Source organism: Oncorhynchus tshawytscha, linkage group LG11 (genome assembly GCF_018296145.1).
Source record: "Oncorhynchus tshawytscha isolate Ot180627B linkage group LG11, Otsh_v2.0, whole genome shotgun sequence".
NCBI lineage: Eukaryota > Metazoa > Chordata > Actinopteri > Salmoniformes > Salmonidae > Oncorhynchus > Oncorhynchus tshawytscha.
Window position 1 is genome coordinate 3,009,352 of NC_056439.1, and position 25,261 is coordinate 3,034,612.

The 25,261-nt window shown below is 45.4% G+C and overlaps 1 protein-coding gene across 2 annotated transcripts in view; it reads left to right on the plus strand.

Moving 5' to 3' along the window:
* LOC112261305 (polypeptide N-acetylgalactosaminyltransferase-like 6) overlaps window positions 1-25,261 on the plus strand; it is a 270,276-nt gene that overhangs the window by 203,578 nt on the left and 41,437 nt on the right. For both annotated transcript variants that reach the window (XM_024436568.2, XM_042329689.1), the window contains exons 6-7: window positions 21,655-21,840; window positions 24,529-24,712. In XM_024436568.2, coding sequence (XP_024292336.2) covers window positions 21,655-21,840; window positions 24,529-24,712 — 370 coding nt within the window. The remainder of the gene's footprint in view (window positions 1-21,654; window positions 21,841-24,528; window positions 24,713-25,261) is intronic.

Consider the following 25,261-nt stretch of genomic DNA (forward strand, 5'->3'; position numbering starts at 1 on the left):
GAAACAATGGCAGTTTATTGTGGCAAGCAGAAGCATTTGCACTAGTAGATCAGGCCTCAGGCCCCACAACAGAGAGTGTGATTGCATCCCAAATGATACCCTATTCTCTATATAGTGCACTACTTTTGAGAAAGGGTGCTCTAGTGCGCTACTAGAAAGGGTGCTCTTCTCCCCATCTCTCTCTTTGTCCTCTCTCTCGCTCTCTGTCCCTCTCCCTCCCTAGCTTTTAAAGTAATCTTAACCGAAGGAAACATGATCAGTTATCACTGTGCAGCATGTGTGCCGATTCTCAGCTATGTGTCTACCTCCGTGTCTTCGCAAGCAGTTTTGAGTGTGTGTGTTCTCTAGTCCATGTAATGCAGTCATTCCAGAACATTCTCTCAATGGCTCTCTCTTGTTGGTGTCATGGCATGCTGGATTATACTTTAATTATATCATAATCCCCCAATAAAACGAGCTTGATGACAGCACAGAGCCAGATGTGACCCCCATTACTAATGGAGATGCAGCCCCACTTTCTCTCCCTGTCACCCCTGCGTTATGGAGATGTCCCTACGGCGACAGCAACACCATTAAAGTCGGCCGCCGTCGGCACATTACTCAGATTCCTCAGGGGATTTGTTTGGCAGCCGTTCTGTAATATTTAACATATGCCGCACTGTTTTTGACAGCCCTCCATGCTAATATTGAATCCTTCCTGTTTTTGGATGTTGGCCGGTTGGTTCCATATGCAGGGGTTCAAAGTTTGCGCTCAAATTAAAAGAGGAAATCAGAGGAGGGTGCAGCTTCTCCTCGTGAAGTAATTGAATTTCAACAGATGTTGATGGGACTTGGCAAGGAGCAGACTCTCCACGGGCTGTTGGCAGTGATTAAGACATTTTTTGATCATTGTGTGTGTGTGTGTGTGTGTGTGTTTAGTGCCTTCAGAAAGTATTCATAACCCTTGACTTATTCTATATTTTGATGTGTTAAAGCATTTATTCAAAATTGATTCAACTGATTTTTTTTCTGAGCCATCTACACACAATACCCATAAAATACCCACCCATAAAAAATGTTTTTTTAATTTAGCAAATTTATTGACATAAAATACAGAAATATCTAATTTCTATAAGTATTCACACCTCTGAATCAATACAGTTGAAGTCGGAAGTTTACATACACCTTAATTCGATCACCTTTAATTGAGTGTATTGCCTTAAAATTGTTTAACTTAACTTTAACTTCCACAAGCTTCCCACAATAAGTTGGGTGAATTTTGGCCCATTCTTCTTGACAGACCTGGTGTAACTGAGTCAGGTTTGTAGGCCTCCTTGCTCGCACACGCCTTTTCAGTTCTGCCCACAAATTTTCTAGAGGATTGAGGTCATGGCTTTGTGATGGCCACTCCAATACCTTGACTTTGTTGTCCTTAAGCCATTTTGCCACAACTTTGGAAGTATGCTTTGGGTCGTTGTCCATTTGGAAGACCCATTTGCGACCAAGCTTTACCTTCCTGACTGATGTCTTGAGATTTTGCTTCAATAAATCCACATACTTTTCCATCCTCATGAAGCCATCTATTTTGTGAAGCGCACCAGTCCCTCCTGAAGCAAAGCACCCCCACAACATGATGCTGCCACCCCCATGCTTCACGGTTGGGATGTGTTCTTCGGCTTGCAAGCCTCCCCCTTTTTCCTCCAAACATAACGATGGTCATTATGGCCAAACAGTTCTATTTTTGTTTCATCAGACCAGAGAACATTTCTCCAAAAAGTACAATCTTTGTCCCCATGTGCAGTTGCAAACCATAGTCTGGCTTTTTTTATGGCGGTTTTGGAGCAGTGGCTTCCTCCTTGCTGAGCGGCCTTTCAGGTTATGTCGATATAGGACTCGTTTTTACTGTGGATATAGATACTTTATTACCTGTTTCCTCCAGCATATTCACAAGGTCCTTTGCTGTTGTTCTGGGATTGATGTTACGGTTTTCTTGCGGTGATGGAGAGGCGGACCAAAATGCAGCGTGGTAATTTTGATACATGTTTAATAAATAAAGAACACGAACGATACAAAACAAGAAACGTGACGTGAAAACCTAAACAGCCTAATCTGGTGCAAACTAACACAGAGACAGGAACAATCACCCACGAAACACTCAAAGAATATGGCTGCCTAAATATGGTTCCCAATCAGAGACAATGATAAACACCTGCCTCTGATTGAGAACCACTCCAGACAGCCATAGACTTTTCTAGATAACCCTACTAATTCACAATCCCAATACCTACAAAAAACCCACGACAAAACACACCACATAATAAACCCATGTCACACCCTGGCCTGACCAAAATAATAAAGAAAACACAAAATACTAAGACCGGGCGTGACAGAACCCCTCCCCCAAGGTGTGGACTCCCGGCTGCACACCTAAACCCATAGGGGAGGGTCCGGGTGGGCGTCTGTCCACGGTGGCGGCTCCGGCGCGGGATGTGGACCCCACTCCAACAAAGTCTTAGTGCACCTGCATCGCGTCCTTTGATTGGCGACCCTCGCCGCCAACCTTGGCCTAGTAACCCTCACCAAGGACTCCACTGGACTGAGGGGCAGCTCGGGACTGAGGTGTAGCTCGGGACTGAGGGGTAACTCGGGACTGAGGGGTTACCTTCCCTCACCACCTGGGGGGCGGCCCATCAGGAAGTCCAGTACCCAGTTGCACAGGGCGGCGTCGAGACCCAGGGTCGCTAGCTTAATGACGAGTTTGGAGGGTACTATGGTCTTAAATGCTGAGCTGTAGTCGATGAACAGCATTCTCACATAGGTATTCCTCTTGTCCAGATGGGTTAGGGCAGTGTGATTGCGATTGCGTCGTCTGTGGACCTATTGGGGCGGTAAGCAAATTGGAGTGGGTCTAGGGTGTCGGGTAGGGTGGAGGTGATATGGTCCTTGACTAATCTCTCAAAGCACTTCATGATGACGGAAGTGAGTGCTACGGGGCGATAGTCATTTAGCTCAGTTACCTTCGCTTTCTTGGGAACAGGAACAGTGGTGGCCCTCTTGAAGCATGTGGGAACAGCAGACTGGGATAAGGTTTGATTGAATATGTCTGTAAACACACCAGCCAGCTGGTCTGCGCATGCTCTGAGGACGCGGCTGGGGATGCCATCTGGGCCGGCAGCCTTACGAGGGTTAACACATTTAACTGTTTTACTCATTTTGGCTGCAGTGAAGGAGAGCCCGCAGGTTTTGGTAGCAGGCCGTGTCAGTGGCACCGTATTGTCCTCAAAGCAAGCAAAGAAGTTGTTTAGTTTGTCTGGGAGCAAGACATTTTGGTCCGCTACGGGGCTGGTTTTCCTTATGTAGTCCGTGATTGACTGTAGACCCTGCCACATAACTCTCGTGTCTGAGCCATTGAATTGCGACTCTACTTTGTCTCTATACTAACGCTTAGCTTGTTTGATTGCCTTGCGGAGGGAATAGCTACACTGTTTGTATTCGGTCATGTTTCCGGTCACCTTGCCCTGATTAAAAGCAGTGGTTCGTGCTTTCAGTTTTGCGCGAATGCTGCCATCAATCCACGGTTTCTGGTTGGGGAATGTTTTAATAGATACAACATCACCAATGCACTTGCTAATAAACTCGCTCACCGAATCGGCGTATTCATCAATGTTGTTATCCGACGCTATGCGGAACATATCCCAGTCCACTTGATCGAAGCAATCTTGAAGCGTGGAATCCGATTGTTCGGACCAGCGTTGAACAGACCTGGGCATGTCCTGTTTTAGTTTCTGTCTATAGGCTGGGAGCAACAAAATGGAGCCGTGGTCAGATTTTCCGAAAGGAGGGCGGGGGAGGGCTTTATATGCGTATATGCGTCGCGGAAGTTAGAATAACAATGATCCAGGGTTTTGCCAGACCGGGTCGCACATTCTATATGCTCATAAAATTTTGGGAGTCTTGTTTTCAGATTAGCCTTGTTAAAATCCCCAGCTACTATTAATGCAGTTTCACGATATGTGGTTTCTAGTTTACATAGAATCAAATGAAGTTCCTTCAGGACCATTGATGTGTCTGATTGGGGCAGGATATACACGACTGTGATTACACCTCCACCCTTCTTCTTACCAGAGAGATGTTTGTTTCTGTCGGCGCGATGCGTGAAGAAGCCGGGTGGCTGCTCCTTGCTGATGACAAGCATTGGCTCCCGAGTGGCACAGCGGTCCAAGGCACTGCATCTCACATTATTATTTTTAAAATTCTTCAAGTTCGGTCAAGTTGGTTGTTGATCATTGCTGGACATCCATTTTCAAGACTTGCCATAGATTGAAGCCGATTGAAGTCAAAACTGTAACTAGGCCACTCAGGAACATTCAATGTCGTCTTGGTAAGCAACTCCAGTGTATATTTGGCCTTGTGTTTTAGGTTATTGTCCTGCTGAAAGGTGGATTTGTCTCCCAGTGTCTGTTGGAAAGCAGACTGAACCAGGATTTCCTCAATGATTTTGCCTGTGCTTAGCTCTATTCCATATGAATTTTTCTGCTAAAAAAGCTCCCTAGTCCTTGCTGATGACAAGCATTGGCTCCCGAGTGGCACAGCGGTCCAAGGCACTGCATCTCAGTGCTAGAGGTGTCACTACAGACCCGGGTTTGATTCCAGGCTGTATCACAACCGGCCGTGATTGGGAGTCCCATAGAGCGGTGCACAATCGGCCCAGCTTTGACCGGGTTTGGGTTTGGCTGACTTGCCTAGTAAAATAAATCAAATCAAAAATACCCATAACATGATGCTGCCACCACTATGCTTGAAAGTATGAAGAGTGGTCCTCAGTGATGTGTTGTGTTAGATTTGCCCCTGTCATAACACTTTTTCTTTGACACATTTGTTTGCAGTTTTCCATGAGTGCCTTTTGAAAACAGGATGCGTGTTTTAGAATATTTTGATTCTGTACAGGCGTCCTTCTTTTCACTCTGTCATTTAGGTTAGTAGTGTGGAGTAACTACAATGTTGCTGATCCATCCTCAGTTATCTCCCATCACAGCCAATAAACTCTGTAACTGTTTTAAAGTCTCCATTGGCACTCATGGTGAACTCTCTGAGCGGTTTCCTATCTGTGTGTAGGCCAGTGACACAACATCTCAATTGAATCCATTTTAAATTCAGGCTGTAACACAACGCGAGGCGGAAACAAGTCAAGGGGTGTGAATACTTTATGAAGGCCCTGTATGTACGCGTGCTATGGCATACCTGAGATATGTGTTATGGCATACCTGAGATATGTGCTATGGCATACCTGAGATATGCGATTCATTAGTGACAGGAGGCCCCGAGGGAAAACACACATTGTAGCGGTTTATGACTTGCGGTTATTGTTTGTTAGGGGTGCCAGGTAGGTCGTGCCTACCAGAGAAAATATAGATTTCTCCTTTTTGTTTGTGAGGGATTGAGTCACGTCTGTCCGTCAAGTCTACACCAATACTATGGACTCGTGTAAAAGTCTGTATGGAAATACATTTTTCATAATACCCTTAAAACATTAGAAATTCACAACAACTGATCGCACACATAAAAACATCACAAAACAATGATCTCTGGTTCCTCAAGAAAAGTCCCGTACCTCGGGCCTAAAAAGAGTCCCGCCTGGTAAATTAGTTCAAGTGAACTCAAGTGACCTCAGTCACGCAATGTTTGTCCGTTCATAAAGTGTAGCTTAAAACCAGTCTCAATAATACAATCAAAATCTCAAACTCTTTTATCACACAACGCTCAAGTAGGCACACATACACACACACACACACACACACCTGTACTCCCCCCTTGGTCTCTCCTCACTCTCTTCACACTCAGTGGGTCTCTGGTTTTCCACTTAGTTTGCAGGGAGCTGAGGATCAGCTTGTTAAGAGGCAGGGAGGACAGCTGGTGTTGTCACCCTGCCTTCTTCAAACACTTAGTCAAGGGCTGTGGTGCCTGGATGGAGGAGCTTACTACTCCACAATCCATCTCTCATCTATCGCCTTATAATCAATGCAGAGCTTACAACTCAAGGCAACCCGTTTTAAATAGAACAGGGGACTTAAGCAGTATTATTCTGAATGAATAAAAATGGAAATTAGCTTTTTTTTCTGCAAATACAAATGGGCTTTTATGGAGAGCAAATAAAAACAGATTCAATTAATGCAAATATAAGTGGAAATCCAGTATAGAGTGAAAGTGAGTTTTTCACTATTTTTTCTCTTAATGATGCTGGTCCGTTGCCATCTCAGTTAGATGAGATTTAACAGGGAACGGAGAGCAGGAGAAGTCTGTTGAGAAAAGGCATAGAGGAGAAACATTTCTTTGTGTGGTATAAGCTCGTATGCAGCTACGTGAGGACACTGTTGAAACAAACAGAAGTACACACACACACTATACACACACACACACACTGAAACACACTCTCGCTCTCTCCCTCCCTCTCGCTCTCTGTCTCTCTCACACGCACACAAATACACACTGAAACACACTCTCGCTCCCTGTCTCTCTCACACACACACCAAACACACACTGAAACACACTCTCGCTCCCTGACTCTCTCACACACACACTTTCTCACCTCCCCTCCTACTGCAGGTTTAATCTCCAAAGGACCATATTCCCCTCCATCCCTGTTCATTAATCATAATTTCTTTACTGCTTAAAATAAAGCCCGGGCCATGGGGGTCTTATAGCAGTGATGCATCCCTGGTGTTTCACACAGGAAATTACAATCTCCCTGTTTCACTCCGTTTCAGAGCGTTTTCCTATCTTTCTATAATGTCTTTCTAAGACGGTTCGAGTCCATGTACACACTTTGGCAAAACTTTTTGTAATGGAAAACAAAAATGAGCGCTTCTTATTGAACTAATGAGTTCAGATCATTGGCTGCATCCCTGTAGGAGACTGTCTCACTCCAACTCTCAGTCCTGAGGAGAATGTATAATTAGTTGAATTCCCTCAGTACAACATTTACTTCTATCCTTCCTTAATTATACTTGAACAGCCCTTATTCAAAAGGTTAGAAGTCCTGCTCTTCACTCTGAAATCTTCACAGACTTTTAGAGGTTAGATGGTGGATTTCCAACTATTATCTATTATTATGTAGAAACAGCTTTTTCCAAATGTATGTCTTGTCTTTTTCTTTCCCCACCCACCCAGCCAGCCACCCACCCACCCAGCCAGCCACCCAGCCAGCCACCCAGCCAGCCACCCACCCAGCCACCCAGCCACCCAGCCAGCCAGCCAGCCAGCCACCCAGCCAGCCAGTCAGCCAGCCACCCACCCACCCAGCCAGCCAGCCACCCACCCAGCCACCCAGCCAGCCAGCCAGCCACCCAGCCAGCCACCCACCCACCCAGCCAGCCAGCCAGCCACAGCCACCCAGCCACCCACCCAGCCAGCCACCCAGCCAGCCAGCCACCCAGCCAGCCAGCCAGCCAGCCAGCCAGTCAGCCAGTCAGCCACCCAGCCAGCCGGTGCAGAGTGGGGCAGGAAGACATATGGGTATTCCGTGCTCAAAGTCTCTCCCAGAATATTTGGACGGTGTTAAAAAGGTCAAGCTCCTTGGCACTAGCCACATGTTTTGAGGATTCAGGCCCCGCTCCATAGCTGCTTCCCCTAATGATAGGAGCGTGTTTAAAAAACACTTTACAAATCTTTTCACATCTTCCACATGGATTTATTTTTTTCGGAGGAAGGTTTGATTTACATCTCTCTCTCTCTCCCCCCCCTCCATCTCTCCCTCTCTTCTCCTGACTTCTATTTGTCCTACTTCCATCTGTTCTCTGTCTGAGTGAAGCAGCAGACCTGGAGGATAATGAATGCCTTGTTGAAGGACGACAGTAGGCACATCCGTCATAAATCCCCAAACACCCCTTCTTTTCCCTCTCGTTTGGGAGACAAAGCGTCCGTTCTTTTTCTCTCGTTGGTGGGACGTAAAGTTGAAGAAAAACAGGAACAACCGTCATACCTCCCCAAAACATCCCTTCTTCTTCTTCTTTTGTGAGAAGTAACCTGTCTCAGCCGTGACTAGACAGGCCTATTGTACAAGCAGTAGCTCCTTGCAGCTGTATTGTAGTGTTCGACACGACACTTCAATTCTGTTTGTGACTCACAGGTTTTGTGTTTGCGGTTGGTCTTAATTCGTTGCTATAATGGTGTCTCAGCAACTCTCATAAACCCAACTTTCTGCCTGTTCCTCTGACTCGTACTGATACGTTAGCTAGACAAAACAACAGCCTATTTACTGTAGGTTTACTCCTCTTGTCTGCTGTTTTGCTCCTAATCGTGTTGACTCTCTATTTTCTGTCTGTCTGACTGAACTACGAGTATTGTTTTTATTATTTGCAATCTCTGCCTCCCCAATATCCATGTTTTAAATCTGTGCTGTGGGTTGAGGCTTTTGTGGGTGGGTGTTTTTCAGTCGCTCTATCTGACATGAACCAATAGGTAGAGGCTGGAGTTGTTTCTTAACAACCCATAATCTGTTGTGCCACACAGATGTCCTTCCCCTCTCCCTCCTCAGCTGTAGTGACAGTGACAGCATGCAACCTGCTCGCCATAGGACAGAGTCAAGTCCACTTAAACCCCTAAAGGATTGCAGTCAGAAAGCTGCTGGTGCTAAAGGACCTAGTGTCAGTGATAATGATATAAGCCATAGTGATGCGCTGTCTCTGCAGTAGGAGGATTTGGCATGGCTTAACTGGTCCCACTCCTCCCACCAGTCACAGAGGTAGAATAAATAACATCAGTGATGTACACACACACACACAGGTACACTCGTACACACATGCGCACACACACGCACGTACGCACACAGGAACACTCGTACACACGCACACACACACACACACACACACAGCTGTAGCTGCTTGACTTTTTCACGATCACTCAAGGTAAACTTTAGGTATGTTGTTTTCAAACACTTGTAGAATGTTACGATGGTAATGGGCAGGAGGATACTTTGTAAGGGATATTCAACAAAGTGCTGTGTATGCGTTCTATGGCAAATAATGAACGACGCTGAAGGTGTTTTCCACGAGGGGATAGCCGAGTGGATCTGACCTTCCACGGCGTTGCATTGTGTTCTGTAGAGGCCCAAGTTGATTATCCCTTTAATACCATGGCTATAATTTAACACATTTGAAGGTAGAAATGTGTTCCACATCCACTGAAGTAGCTTGCAAGTTTACTAGATAGCTACAGTAGTTGCCACGGTAACAAACAGACTTGCTGGTTTAGCTAACCAAACCATCAGTCCTGGCTTGCCATTATGAAAATAAAATGCCAGTAATGTTTTCAATTCGACTTTTGCTTTAAAAAACAGCCCAAACATAGAACATGAAAGAATGAACTATAGCCATTGAATTCTACCGTCCAAATATACTGTGCGTTATAGGGAAATAATGCATGCTCTAGAGTGCCCTTCAAGCCAATCAGAAACAACTATTCAACAAGGCCATGGTATAAATATAATTATAAACTGGGTGGTTCGAGCCCTAAATGCTGATTGGCTGACAGCCGTGGCATAGGAGACAGTATACCACAGGTATGACAAAACATTTACTTTTACTGGTCTAATTACGTTGGAAAACAGTTTATAATAGCAGTAAGGCACCTCGGGGCTGTGTCCAGGGACTCGTCGTGCATATGAACAGTCCTTAGCTGTGGTATATTGGCCATATACCACACCTCCTCTGGCCTTATTACTTAAGTAAATGGAGTAGAGAAATTGAAACCAACACTGCATTAAAAAGCCTGGGAACTACAATGCCATTATCCTTTTACCTAAATAACTGCAAAAACGACAGACCAGCTGGTCGGTCATAAGTAGTTGGACTACTGGAATGTCACAAGGACATCTACCCATACATACAGTATAAGGATGTGAATATCATTCTACACTGAACACTGTGAATGCATGGGGACTATATAGTTGGAGTGGCCCTCTACAACCTAGTCACAGTAACTAGTGCGCCACAGGACCATCCTCCATGTTCTGTGAGAGAAATGAAGTCGGCTCTCCTCCATCTCCTCCTGTCTATTGACAGTTGGTGTCGGCCCCGGGGCAAAGTGGGAGTTGTGGTACGCCATTCTAATGATCCCTCTTGAAACCAAACCCTCGCTGTGCTTCCAATCAGTCCACCGAAAGCCAATAGAATATTCATATCCTGACCTCAGAGCGGGCGAGTGTAGAATGTCACAAACGAGAGAGAGGGTCCCAGGGTTCTGGAGAATTCCAGCCGCTCTCATCTGGAATAGAGGCACCTTTAATGTCCTGTACTGTACGATCTGTCTGGGAATCGGGGAGAGAGGGAGGAGTAGGCAGGGAGAGGAGGGGAGAGAGGGAGGAGGAGGAGAGGATTGGGAGAGGGCAGAGAGGGAGGATGAAGGAGAGGAGAGGGGAGAATAGGAGGAGGGAAGCTTGTGAAACAAAACCTTTATGAGCTCCTCCCTTTCATTTGCCTATCATATTAAAACATTGGGATCTTTTTCTCCAATGTTATAATAACTGAATATTAGCATCTCAATCCATTGAATTACTTTCAATGAGAGGGCAGTGGTTCCTGTTTAATGAGCAGTGATTCATCTACTATTATAATAATTATCATCCACTCTTCCATAATATTCAAATGTTGATCTTCTCAAAACATTAAGAATTTAGGCGAAATGCTTATGTTTTTATTGTGCCTTTTTTATTGTGTAACATCAGAAACAGGAATTTAGCATCGTTCTCGCTTCGCATGTTCACACACACACAGACACACACATCCTGCATGCACGTCCTGCACTTCCTTCTCCTATGTTTTCACTGTGACTCACCCAGGTATAGATAAAGTGCACTCAGAGAGACATTCCCTTGACACCACACTCCAACATGATTACAGCAAGACGGCCCCAATAACTAAAAGGCTGTATAAAGAAAATAGACAGATATACACCAAGACACTTGGAGGGAAATCTATGTCAAATTGCATTCACAACGTGTTAGTTCTACCCTCAGAGCATTAGAGTGACAGTTAAAGTAGAAGACTACTTGTGCCCATTATTACTGCCAGAACCCCATCGTCTACCCACAATGCTGTTCTAAATATACTTAGGATCTGTTCTGTTTTAACATACATTTCCATTTCCAATTATGAGATGAGGATGAGAGACATTATACCCCTCCTCCAAAAACAACCACATTTGCAGAGGGAGAAAAAAAACTCCTCTGCAATCAGGTTAGGCCTACTAATCAGAAGGCTTAACAGTCCTGTGCTTAAGTGAAGTGAGTCATTGATTTAAAGTTTCAGGGAACGGAAACATTTAATGACTTGAGGAAGAACAAATAGGCAGCTCAGTAGGCACAGTGTATGCTCTGAGAGGATGGACTGTGAGCGCTGTTTAAAATGCACCGACAAATTTAAAGCCGTGCTCCTCCTTGGGTTTTGTTGTCCGATGTTTTTTTTACCAGAATTTCTTTTCATGCCAAGTGTGTAATTGTTTCCCTAAACTCCCGAAGGAACCCTGAAATACACACACACACACACACACACACACACACACATATACACACCCGCACCTACGCAGGCACTCAAACACAGTCTTTATGGATGCTACACTGGAGACACTTTTGTCCCGTGCTGAATGTGGAGTGTTAGAAAAAAATCATACTTTTCCCCCACTTCTTTCAGGGATGTTCTTACTTCTGTCAGCTCTGCCGCCACTGTAAGGTCATTGTGAGGGGGTTTTATGGGATGTGCTGAGAGTGTGTTCTTCGGGAGCACGGTGCATGTGAGCTGTTGATTGGACTTTGGGGAAGTTGTTTAGGAGCCTGCAGAGGGAATAGAAAGAGAATGAAGGAGGAGACTTCAACACTATAAAGAACCTTTCCTATGAGAGTACACTACAGTACTGATAACAACAACAACAGAACAGACAATGTTTCCAGACTTCAAACAGCATCATATTAACTGGTTGCCATGACGAGACTTCCTTGACTCTTTCGGCCCACTCCCGTCTTGATACAGACACAGATCAGTTTTCCGGCAGATAAATGCCGATCTACTTCTTATACATGTGTTAGCTATGTCGTATGGATGTCTTACAACATCCTTGTCTAGGTTCCCTTCAAAGTAACCAGGTTGTCAGCAAGACCTTCAATAAGCACGATTCCTTCCTCAGCTCCTATCGAAGAACAACCATCGGTTTTCCTTGTTCCAAACATTCCCTTGTCTTTTTGTATCTTAATTATGCGTTTATCAGTTTGTCCGACTGATGAATCTGTTATCTGTTGCCAACCCCGTGTGACAAATCCATTGGGATGGTTGCAGGGCTGAGAGACGTTTCACATTTGTTCAAGGAGTTACTCAAAGATGATTTTGCAAAGCAGGGAGGTGTTTGGTAAAGAAAGTGGTTCAAGTCATCAAAATCTGCCTCCCTCCAGTTGTCCTTCCTTATGTTGGAGATTTGTCTTTTGTGGTTTCTCCTGCGTGACATGATACTTTTTGTACAGGCTAATGTATTGAGACAAAGTCACACTATAAAACAAAGCATTGCCTTGCTGCTATTGTCTGCCTGACTCCATGCCTTCTTAAATACTTTATCATAGATAATGGAAACGGATGTTCTCAAAGGCGTCGAGATGCCGAGTTGAGGAGAAAGAATGCGCCTGTAGTTTATTTAGTCACTGTGAAGGAACAGAGAGCCCAGTGTTGATAAAGGGCAATTCTCAAGATAAGAGCTAGAAAAGCCACTCAGACACACACACACACCTGCCTCAGCACTGATTAAGGACCCCATGTCATATAACCTTGGTGGTAAACAAGCGTAGTGAATGAAAGAGTAGCCACTGCTTCCGATAGGAGCGGGGGAGCGCCTAATGGAGTGACCTCTCCTCCCCTCCTTCCTCCCACCATCCCCTCACTAGGCTTACCCGTATTACATAAACCCAGCCAGGTAATTATCCCTGGGCCTCCTTTGATTGGACGAAACCCTCGCTCGCGACAAATGTCAGTGTGGTGCGTTATACGTCGGCTGTGTCTTCTCCCTCCGCGGGAGAATCGCCCGCTGCCTCTTTATCTCGCCAATTATATGCGGCGTCTGTCATCTTCTCCCGTCGAAGAGCAGGGGAACACGTGCACACACACGTGCACACACACACACACACACAGCGGATCAATAAGGCCCAGGCGTGGGCTTTGTTCCCCGTCTCTAACGATCGGTGTGTATCAAAGATACAACCGGAGCCCTCACAAGCAACCTTTGGCATTTGGATGTCAATTATCTCAACGCTCGTCAATAGATCTCCTTGCTTCTTGTTGCAGGTGATCTTACAGGGTGGGAAATCCATACGTCTATGGATCCTATTCTCGTTCCTTGGCTGTTTCACCTTTTAAAGCAAGGCACCGTTGTTCTGGGGGAGTGTTTAGAAAGGTATCAGCGTTTTCTGCGTTGTTATGGGGCATTGTGTGTCATCCTGTCCTTAATACATTGGGCAGTAGGCATCAACCTCACCAAGGTTGGAACAGAGTGCTCTGGTGCCAGTCAATAGGGTTTCGTAAGGAGAACAGATATTCAGCGACTCTTTGTCGGACAGTTTGCTCTCAGAAGTTGAAGGTTCACATCCACTGTGGATTGTAAAAGGATAGATAGAATGTGATTGAAACACCAGAAGGAGGAGTGTGGACATTAAGTCCTCTCTCAGGAAGATTAGAAGACCTTGGAATAGATGGAAGTTGGAATGATTTACCAAGCAAAAGTTTTTAACTGGCAGGGCTTTTAGGTTGTCGTGAAGGACACGCCATGGCAAAATGCACTACGTCAATCTAAGTGAAATACCAAGCTTCTGCCAAAACATTTAGGATTTATTGGAACGGAGGGAAGGAAGATGAATTATTAGTCCAGTGGCCAGAAGTTCATGGACTAACCATGGTCTCTCTCTGCACACGTTGTGAATCTTATCTGGTTTATTTTGTGCTTAAGATTTAGGAGTCACTTTGACTTTTTCACCACCGTGACTTGATGTCATCTCGGTAATAGCCAAGCAGCAACTGCTTGGAAAAGGCGTCTCGCCAGACACTTCTCATACCTTTAAAAAGTCACGTCATTACATGCATTCTGTTGTACAGTTCTCTCTTTTCATACACTTGGACCGTAGTAACACGCTTGCTTTACAGTTTCAGGTTCACCATATCAGAGGTCAGAAAGAGAGATTCCAATCTCAATGGGGCTTTTGTGATTAGTGAAGGATGAATGAAAAGATATAGCTGGATTAGAAGGCCCCCCATCTTGCCCTTCCTCTCCTTGATGTGTATTATCAACCATGCTCACACTAGGACATCGGAGCCTCGCGCGCCTAGTTACACAAACAACTCCACCCTCACGTGAACACGTTTACTCCTCGCCCTTGTTCTAGAATCTACGCCTGATGGAATCCCTCAAGATTCCATTCAACCAAAGCGAGTGAACCTCATTGTTTTCTTCTCTTTAGAAAAGCTAGAGCGTAATAAATTGGGATTGAGTCGGAACATTGATCTCTGTTGGTACAGAGCGAGGTAAGCCTTTATGAGCGGTTCAAGGCGGTTCATCGCAGTCGTCCCAGAGGAAAGCCTGGTCGGAGTAAATTGAAGTGAACAAGGGGAGAAGGGGAGGGGTCTTCTTATTCAACAGGCTGGGCCTAGGCTTACTGCGCACCTCAAATACGCACAGCTAATACTGTGAACAAAGCATAGAGCCAACGGCTTGCTTAGTGATTATTTGATTCTATCTTTGATGATGCTTCTCGTGCTCTAGTGTTAGTTCTTTAGAGATTCTTCACCATCAGTATGCTTATTACTAGGTGGGTCTGGGGGCATGCCACTGACTTACATAGGCTATTGTGAAAGACCAAATCAGTTCAACAGATGTGTGGGAAATGTGAGTTGGTTAAGGTTGGAGATGAAAATACTGACCGGAGCCTGTATTTGGGCCTATTTTAATTATTGTTCATTGAGATACGTAAAAATGGTTTCATGCAAATTTCCTGCAATTCGATGTAGTGTAAGTAACATGACATCTTTTGGGTAGGCTATTTAATTATAATTTCATATATTTCATATAGGGAAAATAAAGTCTAGAGTATTTTCACAAATGTTATTTCACTATCAAATATGTTATAAACATTTCATTTATATGAATCATCAGGTATCAATTTAGTTAAACATCTTTTTCAGAACGTGATTAGCTCAATTGATATTGGCAGAGTCACACCTGTGTCTATAAATTCCTGTCTGTCACGTGAACTAATTGAGATGGTGGTTGTCTGACCCAGAACAAAGTCAGGTCTTGCTCAGCTCCGTATGCTGTCTCGTGTCAAATTCTTATCTTTGATATAGCTGATGTTCCACTCTCGAAATGGCGCGCTACACTTCCAAAATGCCTGTGAATGTTACAGAGACGACCAAAGGATATCCACATGTGCATCGGAGTCGCACATCTTGTTTCTAGTTTAAAGCATTGCAGAGTAAAGCGTCATTATAGATCGCTTAATATAATTGGGATCCAATTTTCTAATTTTTAAGCTAAGGGGTACGCTTTTTGACCTTTTTTCTAACAAGGGATACAGCCCACCAACGCATACCCCCTCAATTCGAGCCAATACTGAAACAAAGGTCACACTCACACAATACCCTCTTTGATCCAGACGTAGAGAGGTTCATTTGAACTACACCATCTATAACGTTTTCAACTTTCCACTCATAATTAGCTTTAAAAACCACATGGGGTGTTTTGACCTTTCCACTCATAATTAGCTTTGAAACCCACATGACATGTTTTGAACTTTTCTGTTCCGCCTTTTTGATTAAAAGGCAAATTATGGAAATTCTGGCCATTTTCTTTTGCCCTGTGCGTTTTCACTTCTCTAGCTAGCTGTGTCCCTGACTGAGTCTATACCCCCTGAAGCTATTGGAGGTTTTAATGAATGACCTGTCATGGAACTGAAGAGAGAAGCCAGAACATCTAGATATGTAGTCTTTGACATGGTCGGTCTTTAAGACAAACACTATAGTGGGTGCAAATGCACACACGCATGGAGGCGCCTACACACTCACACGGACGCACGCTCACACTGTACACACACCCATCCAGTGTTGCAAAGAGTGTGAGCTGCCAACGTAGCCAGTGGCCAAGCCATAATTATCCAACACTCTTTACACTGGCTGATAGTCTTTCTTCACTAAGCTAATTGAACTTTACAGATGAAACAATCGAGTTAATACTAAAATAGTATTAATACAGAAATTGATGCAGTTAAAGTGCAGGGAGAACTTGGGCTTATTGCCTCTTCATTAAAAAACAGGAGTGAAGAGAGGGATACGGCAATTGCTACTTCCTAAAAACACTTATATTTCTAATCATTTATTTAACTGGAGCCTGCCCAGACTACGTTTCAAGAACTAGTTTTCAAGGGGGTGATTTCAGACACATCCATAATTTGAGTATCTTTCTCTGTGTAGTTATTGCTGGTGATGGGGGTCAGTGGGAAAAAATTAGAAGTCTTGGGCTTTGAAGGCATCTAAACTCTTGATGGACTGACCGACAGATGAGGTCAGGTAGACGCTCTATAGGCTAAACGCCCTTATTCAGCAATCCATCTTTTTATGCCTTGATGGAGAGGGAGAGAGATGAGAGAGAATAGGAGGGAAGAGGAAGAGAGAGAGAGTGGGTCACAAAGAGAATTCGCCCGAGGACAGTTTAGACGGAGAGAGAGCGAGAGAGAGAGAGCACCTTAAAAGACTATCCCCCTGCCTGTGAAACATCAAAGTAGCAGGGAGGAAGGAACCCAACCCACCGCCATGGCTGCTGCCCTTTATCACGAGCCGTCGGGCTCGCTGCAGCGCCGCTGGGATCGCAAAACTTCCCCCCTTCCATAACTGTTTGTCACCTCCGCCGCCGTAGCAACCATGCCATGTGTCAGTCCGTTGATTTATGACCTTGATTAATAAACCACTCAAAGGACACCTGGCGTGATAGATCTCTCTCTTTCCTGTTGGAAATTGTACAGGGAATTGGCCCGCCTCTTACCTCTTTAGACCCCTCCAACCTCCTCCAGAGCTCCCTAGCGTTTTCTAGGTGGCGCATATCACTTACACTAACAAGCCTAGCAGCGGTGAAACATTGAAACATTCTCCCCCCCTCCTTTTTAATTTCCCCTCCTGTCGTCCTGTTCCTTTGTGAGAGAGAGAGCCGAGAGAGAGAGCCGAGAGAGAGCGCTGGGTCAGGCCGGGAGGTATCTCATTCATACAGCTACTGTCACTTTTATTGGGGCCATTAGTTTGAAGGGGAGACACCCTGGGAGTTTGTTGCGATGAAGGGAGAGAGGGAGGGGAAAGATAGAGAGGAAAAGGGAAAAGAAAAGTGCTGAATCCAACTTTTTTAGGTGGTGAGTAGTGACTTTGGGGAGGTGTGCCCCACTCAAGGACACAAAATGACTGACTTATTGGCCAACCCGGACATTCTCTCTGTGTGCTGATAGAGCAAATGAGGTTCATTGTCTTTGCCAACACTCAGATGTATGGTTATGTTTGCGGTGTGAATAATAGGCTCCGGAATGGAAAAGGACTTGTTACTGTGCAGGGGTCAGACTTCTTTAGTAGACTAAAGGGTTACACAGAGAACACTGGTCTTACAGGCCTACAGGGGGATGATGTAGAGACAGTATTATTGGCGTTCATCTCGAAACGTGGTAGCTAGGCTAATATCTGTTTATGCTCTACCTCGATGTTAACATCTTAGATCAGGGTTGCCCAACCCTCTTCCTGGAGATCTACGGTCCTGTGGGTTTTCAGCCCAAACCTCTTCCTGGAGACCCACTGTCCTGTGGGTTTTCAGTCCAACCCTCTTCCTGAAAACCCACAGGACAGTAGATCTCCAGGAAGAGGGTTGGACTGAAAACCCACAGGACAGTAGATCTCCAGGAGGAGGGTTGGACTGAAAACCCACAGGACAGTAGATCTCCAGGAAGAGGGTTAGACTGAAAACCCACAGGACAGTAGATCTCCAGGAAGAGGGTTGGACTGAAAACCCACAGGACAGTAGATCTCCAGGAAGAGGGTTGGACTGAAAACCCACAGGACAGTAGATCTCCAGGAAGAGGGTTAGACTGAAAACCCACAGGACAGTAGATCTCCAGGAAGAGGGTTGGACTGAAAACCCACAGGACAGTAGATCTCCAGGAAGAGGGTTGGACTGAAAACCCACAGGACAGTAGATCTCCAGGAAGAGGGTTGGACTGAAAACCCACAGGACAGTAGATCTCCAGGAAGAGGGTTGGACTGAAAACCCACAGGACAGTAGATCTCCAGGAAGAGGGTTGGACTGAAAACCCACAGGACAGTAGATCTCCAGGAAGAGGGTTGGACTGAAAACCTACAGGACAGTAGATCTCCAGGAAGAGGGTTGGTCTTAGATGCTAGAAAGAAAAGTCTGACACCGAATAGGTGCAGTGAAATGTGTTTTTCTACAGGGTCAGCCATAGTAGTACGGCACTCTTGGAGCAAATTAGGGTTATGTGCCTTGCTCAAGGGCACATCGACACCTTGTCGGCTCGGATATTCGAACCAGCAACTTTTCGGGTTACTGGCCCAACGCGCTAACCGCTAGGCTACCTTACTAAGCCAGCATCTGTCTATAGACTGAAATAAACCCTCTTCCTTCCCCCTTTCTCTCCCATTTCAACACTAGTGTAAATCCAGACAGGGTGCGGTATGGTGCGATGCGGAGTGTTTAAAAAGCAAAGCGGTGTAGCTAATCACGGACAAACAGCGGCCGAGGCTGCAGGCGTGTGATAGAGCCCCAGCATGCAGGTATTAACGGCTACCTTTAAAGGATTTGAATGATGCCGGTAACGGGGACACGGTTGGCATGCAAAAACCTCCCGCCGACAGGGAAATGAACAAATAATACAATGAAGGAAGATAAGGATGGTTCTCCTGTTCTACTATACTGCCACCATACTGATGGTCATCTTGGCGTCTGTTAGGAAGGGGTCAAACACATTACCAGTTCTTTATATGAGAACAGAGACAGAGTGAGAGTGAGAGTGAGAGATAGAGACAGAGTTAGAGCGAGAGATAGACAGAGAGAGTGAGGAAGACAGAGAGAGAGGAAGAAAGTGAGAGAGGGAAAGATACAGAGAGAGAGATAGAGAAGGGGGCTAAGAGAGAGAGGGGTGGGAGGGAATGAATGTCGATTTGGAATGCTTTTTTCCATCACATTCCCCCTGCTTCGTCTCTCAGGTTCTAAATTAGATTTCTGGAAATAGATGTTGTCAGTAAGAATATGTTCATTGTTATTATTTTGATAAGGTGACAGTTCTTATTTGTATGCATGCATGTATATAGAGGGATCATATTGAACTGTATTTCAGTTATTACAAACACAACGTGACAAAGGTTGACCGACAACAAGCTTTTACGGTATGACATGCTTATTTACGGCTCATGAATGTGTCTTGTATGGGTTATGAAATCCTTATATAGGTTAGCCTTGCCGCCATGTTATTTTCCTTGGTTTATCAGGTGGGCCTCTATACCACTGCTCCTTGTAATATATTTTTTAAAAACAGAGACCAATTCAACAATTCAATCAAGTGCTAACAGTGGGGCAATCTTAACAAGGGACGTTAACCGTTAATGCCCTTGAATGGGACCAGGAGAATGGTGATACAATAGCAAGATTAGATTAACACATCACTAGAGATTAAATTCTCTCTCTCTATTTTACCATCGCTCTGCCTTTCTCTCTCTTACTTTTCTGTTTTTCCCTCTTACCCCTCTCTCCCTCTTTTGTTCTTTCCATCTCTTTCTCTCTTACTTTTCTGTTTTTCCCTCTTACCCCTTTCTCCCTCTTTCATTCTTTCCATCTCTTTCTCTCTCTTACTTTTCTGTTTTTCCCTCTTACCCCTCTCTCCCTCTTTCTTTCTTTCCATCTCTTTCTCTCTTACTTTTCTGTTTTTCCCTCTTACCCCTCTCTCCCTCTTTTGTTCTTTCCATCTCTTTCTCTCTTACTTTTCTGTTTTCCCTCTTACCCCTCTCTCCCTCTTTTGTTCTTTCCATCTCTTTCTCTCTTACTTTTCTGTTTTTCCCTCTTACCCCTCTCTCCCTCTTTCTTTCTTTCCATCTCTTTCTCTCTTACTTTTCTGTTTTTCCCTCTTACCCCTCTCTCCCTCTTTTGTTCTTTCCATCTCTTTCTCTCTTACTTTTCTGTTTTTCCCTCTTACCCCTCTCTCCCTCTTTTGTTCTTTCCATCTCTTTCTCTCTTACTTTTCTGTTTTTCCCTCTTACCCCTCTCTCCCTCTTTCATTCTTTCCATCTCTTTCTCTCTTACTTTTCTGTTTTTCCCTCTTACCCCTTTCTCCCTCTTTCGTTCTTTCCATCTCTTTCTCTCTTACTTTTCTGTTTTTCCCTCTTACCCCTCTCTCCCTCTTTCGTTCTTTCCATCTCTTTCTCTCTTACTTTTCTGTATCCCCTTTTCTCTCTGTCACTCCTCTCCTTCTCTCTCTCTCTCTCTCTCTCTCTCTCTCCCCTCTCCTTTCAATTCAAATACCCTGAATTACCTCCTGTTTCAAGGAAAAGAGCAACACTGATTGTTTCTCTCTTTCCCTCTCTCTACCTCTGTATTTCATAATGTACCATCTGACACCTCCTTGGTCTGTGTAATCTACCTAGAGTGTCATCCCCTCCCGTCTCTAGTAATGATGACATAAGTGTCTCTCCGGCACGACTAGCTGATTGGTGACCCACCCTGCTCAGGCACATCCAGAATAATCAGCCCCATCAGTGGCCTGGAGATAGCTTGAGCTGATGAGCAGCCGGGAGCTAACATCACCACCCCTTCCTCTTCTCGCCTCTCTCTCTCTCCTTTCTCCTCTCTCTCGCTCTCTCCTTTCTCCTACCTCTCCTTTCTCCCTGTGACACAACTGTGATCTTAACTCCTACTGTATAAGGCATGGTCATATGGCTACATGGTATACGTTATAGGGATACATTTGTGGAATGCCATTATCCTCTTATAGCGGTCTAAGGCACTGCATCTCAGTGCCAGAGGCGTCATTACTGCCCCTGGTTCGATTGTTTTTTTTTTAACTAGGCAAGTCAGTTAAGAACAAATTCTTATTTTCAATGACAGCCTAGGAACAGTGGGTTAACTGTCTGGTTCAGGGGCAGGACGACAGATTTTTTACCTTGTCAGCTGGGGGGTTCGATCTTGCAACCATTCGGTTACTAGTCCAACACTCTAACCACTAGGCTACCTGCCGCCCCGAATCCAGGCTGTATCACATCCGGCCGTGATTGGGAGTCCCTTTGGGCGGGGCACAATTGGCCCAGCGTCGTCTGGGTGTGGCCGGGGGTAGGCCGTCATTGTAAATGAGAATTTGTTCTTAACTGACTTGCCTAGTTAAATAAAGGATAAATAAAAAATATAAATAAAATATATATGATTATAAATCTCTCTCCTCCTCTCTCTCTCTGTGTGTGACAGAGGTGATCATAACCCATGTACAAAATAATGTATAGGGATGGATATCCTTTTATAACACTCTCCCATCTCTCTTTCTCTCTTTGAATAGATGATCTTTGAGGAATGTACTGTATAGGGATGGATTTCATTCTAACCTTTTCTCTCTCTTCCTCTCCTTCCCAGAGCACCTGAAGGGCCGTCTGGAGGAGTACATGGCCCGGTTCCCCAAGGTGCGCATCGTTCGGACCAAGAAGAGGGAGGGTCTGATCCGTACCCGTCTGCTGGGGGCCTCGGTGGCCACGGGAGAAGTCCTCACCTTCTTGGACTCTCACTGTGAGGCCAACGTCAACTGGCTGCCCCCCCTGCTTGGTGAGTGTGTGTGTGTGTATGTGTGTGTGTGTGTGTGTGTGTGTGTGTGTGTGTGTGTGTGTGTGTACGCGCGCGTGTGGACCAGCCACACAAAGTGTAGTCCCCCCTGTTCGGTGAGTCGACTGGAACGGAGTCTCAGAGCATAGCTGCAGGTAAAGATAACACAAAAAAAAGCTTCGATCGGGAGAGATTTGGGCCAGGAGAGGAGTGAGCAGGAAAGGAAAGCGGGGGGAGAAGAGGTCGGGCAAAGTGGGGCGGAGAAGGTGCATCTTTTAGTCGTCTTTTTTCTCTGTAAGAAGAGAGTGGCGCCGGGGAGAAGTTTGGGTCAGGAGAGCGAAAGAAAGGGGGACGGGTCGAGCTAGAGAACATGTGAGAGAGTAAGAAGGTTAAAATCTCCATAAGAAAACTGGCTTATCTCACTCTTCTATATCTGTCAGTTTCACAAAGGAAATATCTCTCCGTTTCTGTAGTTTGTTTGATAAAAGAGTGGCGCAGCCTGAATCCATGTTCAATGCACGTTCCCCACGCGCCGCTCCAGGGGTGCAACCCTAAGCAGAGGAAAACTGCCTCCTGGGCTGTCGCATCACGTGTAGCCTGTGAACAGGTGTGCTGTTCTTTACATACCAGCATAGTATGTTACTGCAACATTAGGGAGACTAGGGAAACTTCCTGATAATAGCCTTCTCCCAGCACAAAATAAATGGATGTGAAGTGATTACAGCCATTACTGTACTCAATCACACAGGGACTGGGATTCCCATGAAAGGTATGATAGATATGTACGCCCAGGTCCCTATGATAATAATAATAGTAGATAATAGCCACACCACCACCACCATTCCACGACATGGCCCCATTGTCTTTTGGCTAACGGAGAAAGAGGACTCGCAGTATGGGGTTCTTTAATTGGTTGGAATGGAGCCGCCTGCCTGTCAGAGAGCAGAACGGAGCGGGGCTGATGAGGTATGCGTCCCAAATGGCACCCTATTCCCTTTATGGTGCACTACTTTCCTATGGGCCCTCGTCAAAAGTAGTGCACTATAAAGGGAATAGGGTGTCATTTGCGAGGCTGATGTAATGTGGGGCGTGAAGCGGAGGAGGGAGGCCATGCTGTGCTGTGGGGCTCGCATGCATGAATAGAGTGGAGGAGATACCGCAGTGAACCCCAGGCCATCCACAGGCACGGTGACACATGCAATCATCCTGCCGGGCTCTGATATCAGATCAGTGGAATACAGGGATTTGCTGTTTATCTTTCTTTCTTTCTCTCTTATTTCAACCTCTCTCTCTCTCTCTCTGTAGATCTAAGACTCCAACACCACACCATTCTAATTAACAGGCCAGGTTTTATCACTGCTCTCTGAATCTAATGCTTCCTCTCTCCTTGGATCTCCTACAAACCTTGGATCTTACCTTGATCAAAGGACATAATGTATAACCCACATAACGAACGGAACAACTTTTGAATTAACCGCTCTTTCGCTATGTGTAACAAACCTATACGATAAGGAAGTGTGGGCATGGCAACTGGGTGGATTACATTCCAGTTTTATTTTTCACCTGACTGCTACATTTGAAATGCAGTCCCTTCTCGTTTAATGAGCTCTTGAGAGTTCCCTTCCCATTTGCCTCTTGTTATTTGCCTTTTTGTTCATTTATATTTCAGTACAATTGGGAGCTCTCTCTCTCTCTCTCGTTCTCTCTTTCCTTTGTTTGAAATGTATCCATGCAGGCCCAGTAAGATGGTGTCGTGGGTATTCACATTTTGCCTACATAGCCGCAGCGCTAGAAATGTAAGGGAATAAAACAAAGGATTGTGTCACAGTAAGCACACTAGATGAATATTATAGAGACCTGCACATAAACACCAACTGATTCAAGTCAATAGTTTCTGTATGTTCTGTATGGGGGGGGGGGGCTTATAGCTGGGTAGTTACTGTTTGTACAGCCTTCCATATGCCAATTAAATTACATCTTAACCGTGTGAGAAACCCGCCACCATTTCAAGGTGTGTTACTCTTCGCCATGCTGCATGACAATGATTTTATAGCAGTTGGCCATAAGCAGATCTGGGACCAGGCTACCAGTACTGAACCCCATGGCATAGCAATAGCCATTGGACCACAAACAGATCTGGGACCAGGCTACAGTATTGATAGTAAGGTGTGTCAATGTACAATACTGTACAGTCACTCCCCATTAGTCTCAGTGCTGTGGTGTTGGGCCTCTGCTCCCCTTCTCTCCATGGTCCAGCACACACGGCCCACAGAAGAGAGAGGTGGGCGGGGTGTGACAGATCTGGGGCGGCTTATCGTTGCTCAGCTCAGTCACACACACACGGCAAACAGACACATCGAGGTTGGCTCCCAGGCCTCCACGGAGCCAACCTACTTTGAAACGCTGTAATTGTTTCTAATCGTCCAGTGACTCGCTGTCGGAGGAGCAGAGCTGCCCAGAGACCTCCACATAAGGGGAGAGGAGGGAGGAAGCGGTAGAAGGGGACAGAGGGAGAGAGGTCCAAGGGAACAAAAGCAATTGCCCTGGTTCCACTCCCTATGTGTACTTCAGAGAAATGGAGAGAGAGAAAAACAAGAGATAGAAAAGGAAAGAAAGAAAGAAAAAACAGCAGGGTATGGTGATTGATACATGCTCACACTCTTTCTCTCTGTTGTTCTGTCCCGCATAAAGACCAGATTGCCCAGAACCCCAAGACCATCGTGTGCCCTATGATTGACGTGATCGACCATAACCACTTTGGATATGAAGCCCAGGCTGGGGATGCCATGAGGGGAGCCTTCGACTGGGAGATGTACTACAAACGCATCCCCATCCCTCCAGAGCTCCAGGGCCCCGACACAAGTGATCCCTATGAGTGAGTACACAGATACGCATGTGCACGCAGTCATAGACGCACGCACGCACGCACGCACGCACACACACACACACACACACACACACACACACACACACACCTATCAACCACCTTATATGTGTCATAGACAGGCAGCCCAATTCTGATATTTGTTTAACTAATTGGGCTTTTGACCACTCTTGACACCCTCAAATATCTTTGTGATCGAGGTCTGTGATCTGTGTCTAAGGCCATTTTATCCCTCGGGGAGATAAGAGTTCCTCCTATCCTATCCTAGGTAATCAACTCTGAAAAAGATGTGATGTGAAAGAGCTGACGTGATTGGTCAAAAGATCAGAATTGGGCTGCCTGTGTAAACGCAGCCTAATTTATGACACACGACACCAGCCTGCTACAAGCCGCATGGCTGAATCATTTCCCCGTCAGTTACGAGAACAGTGGCACAGCCAGGCAGCAAGGAGGGCAGGTGAGAAAGCTAGAAAGCTAATTTCCTCTGCCAGGCCCTCTTCATATATCCCTCTAAATTAATCCTAGGCTTAATGCCTTGGC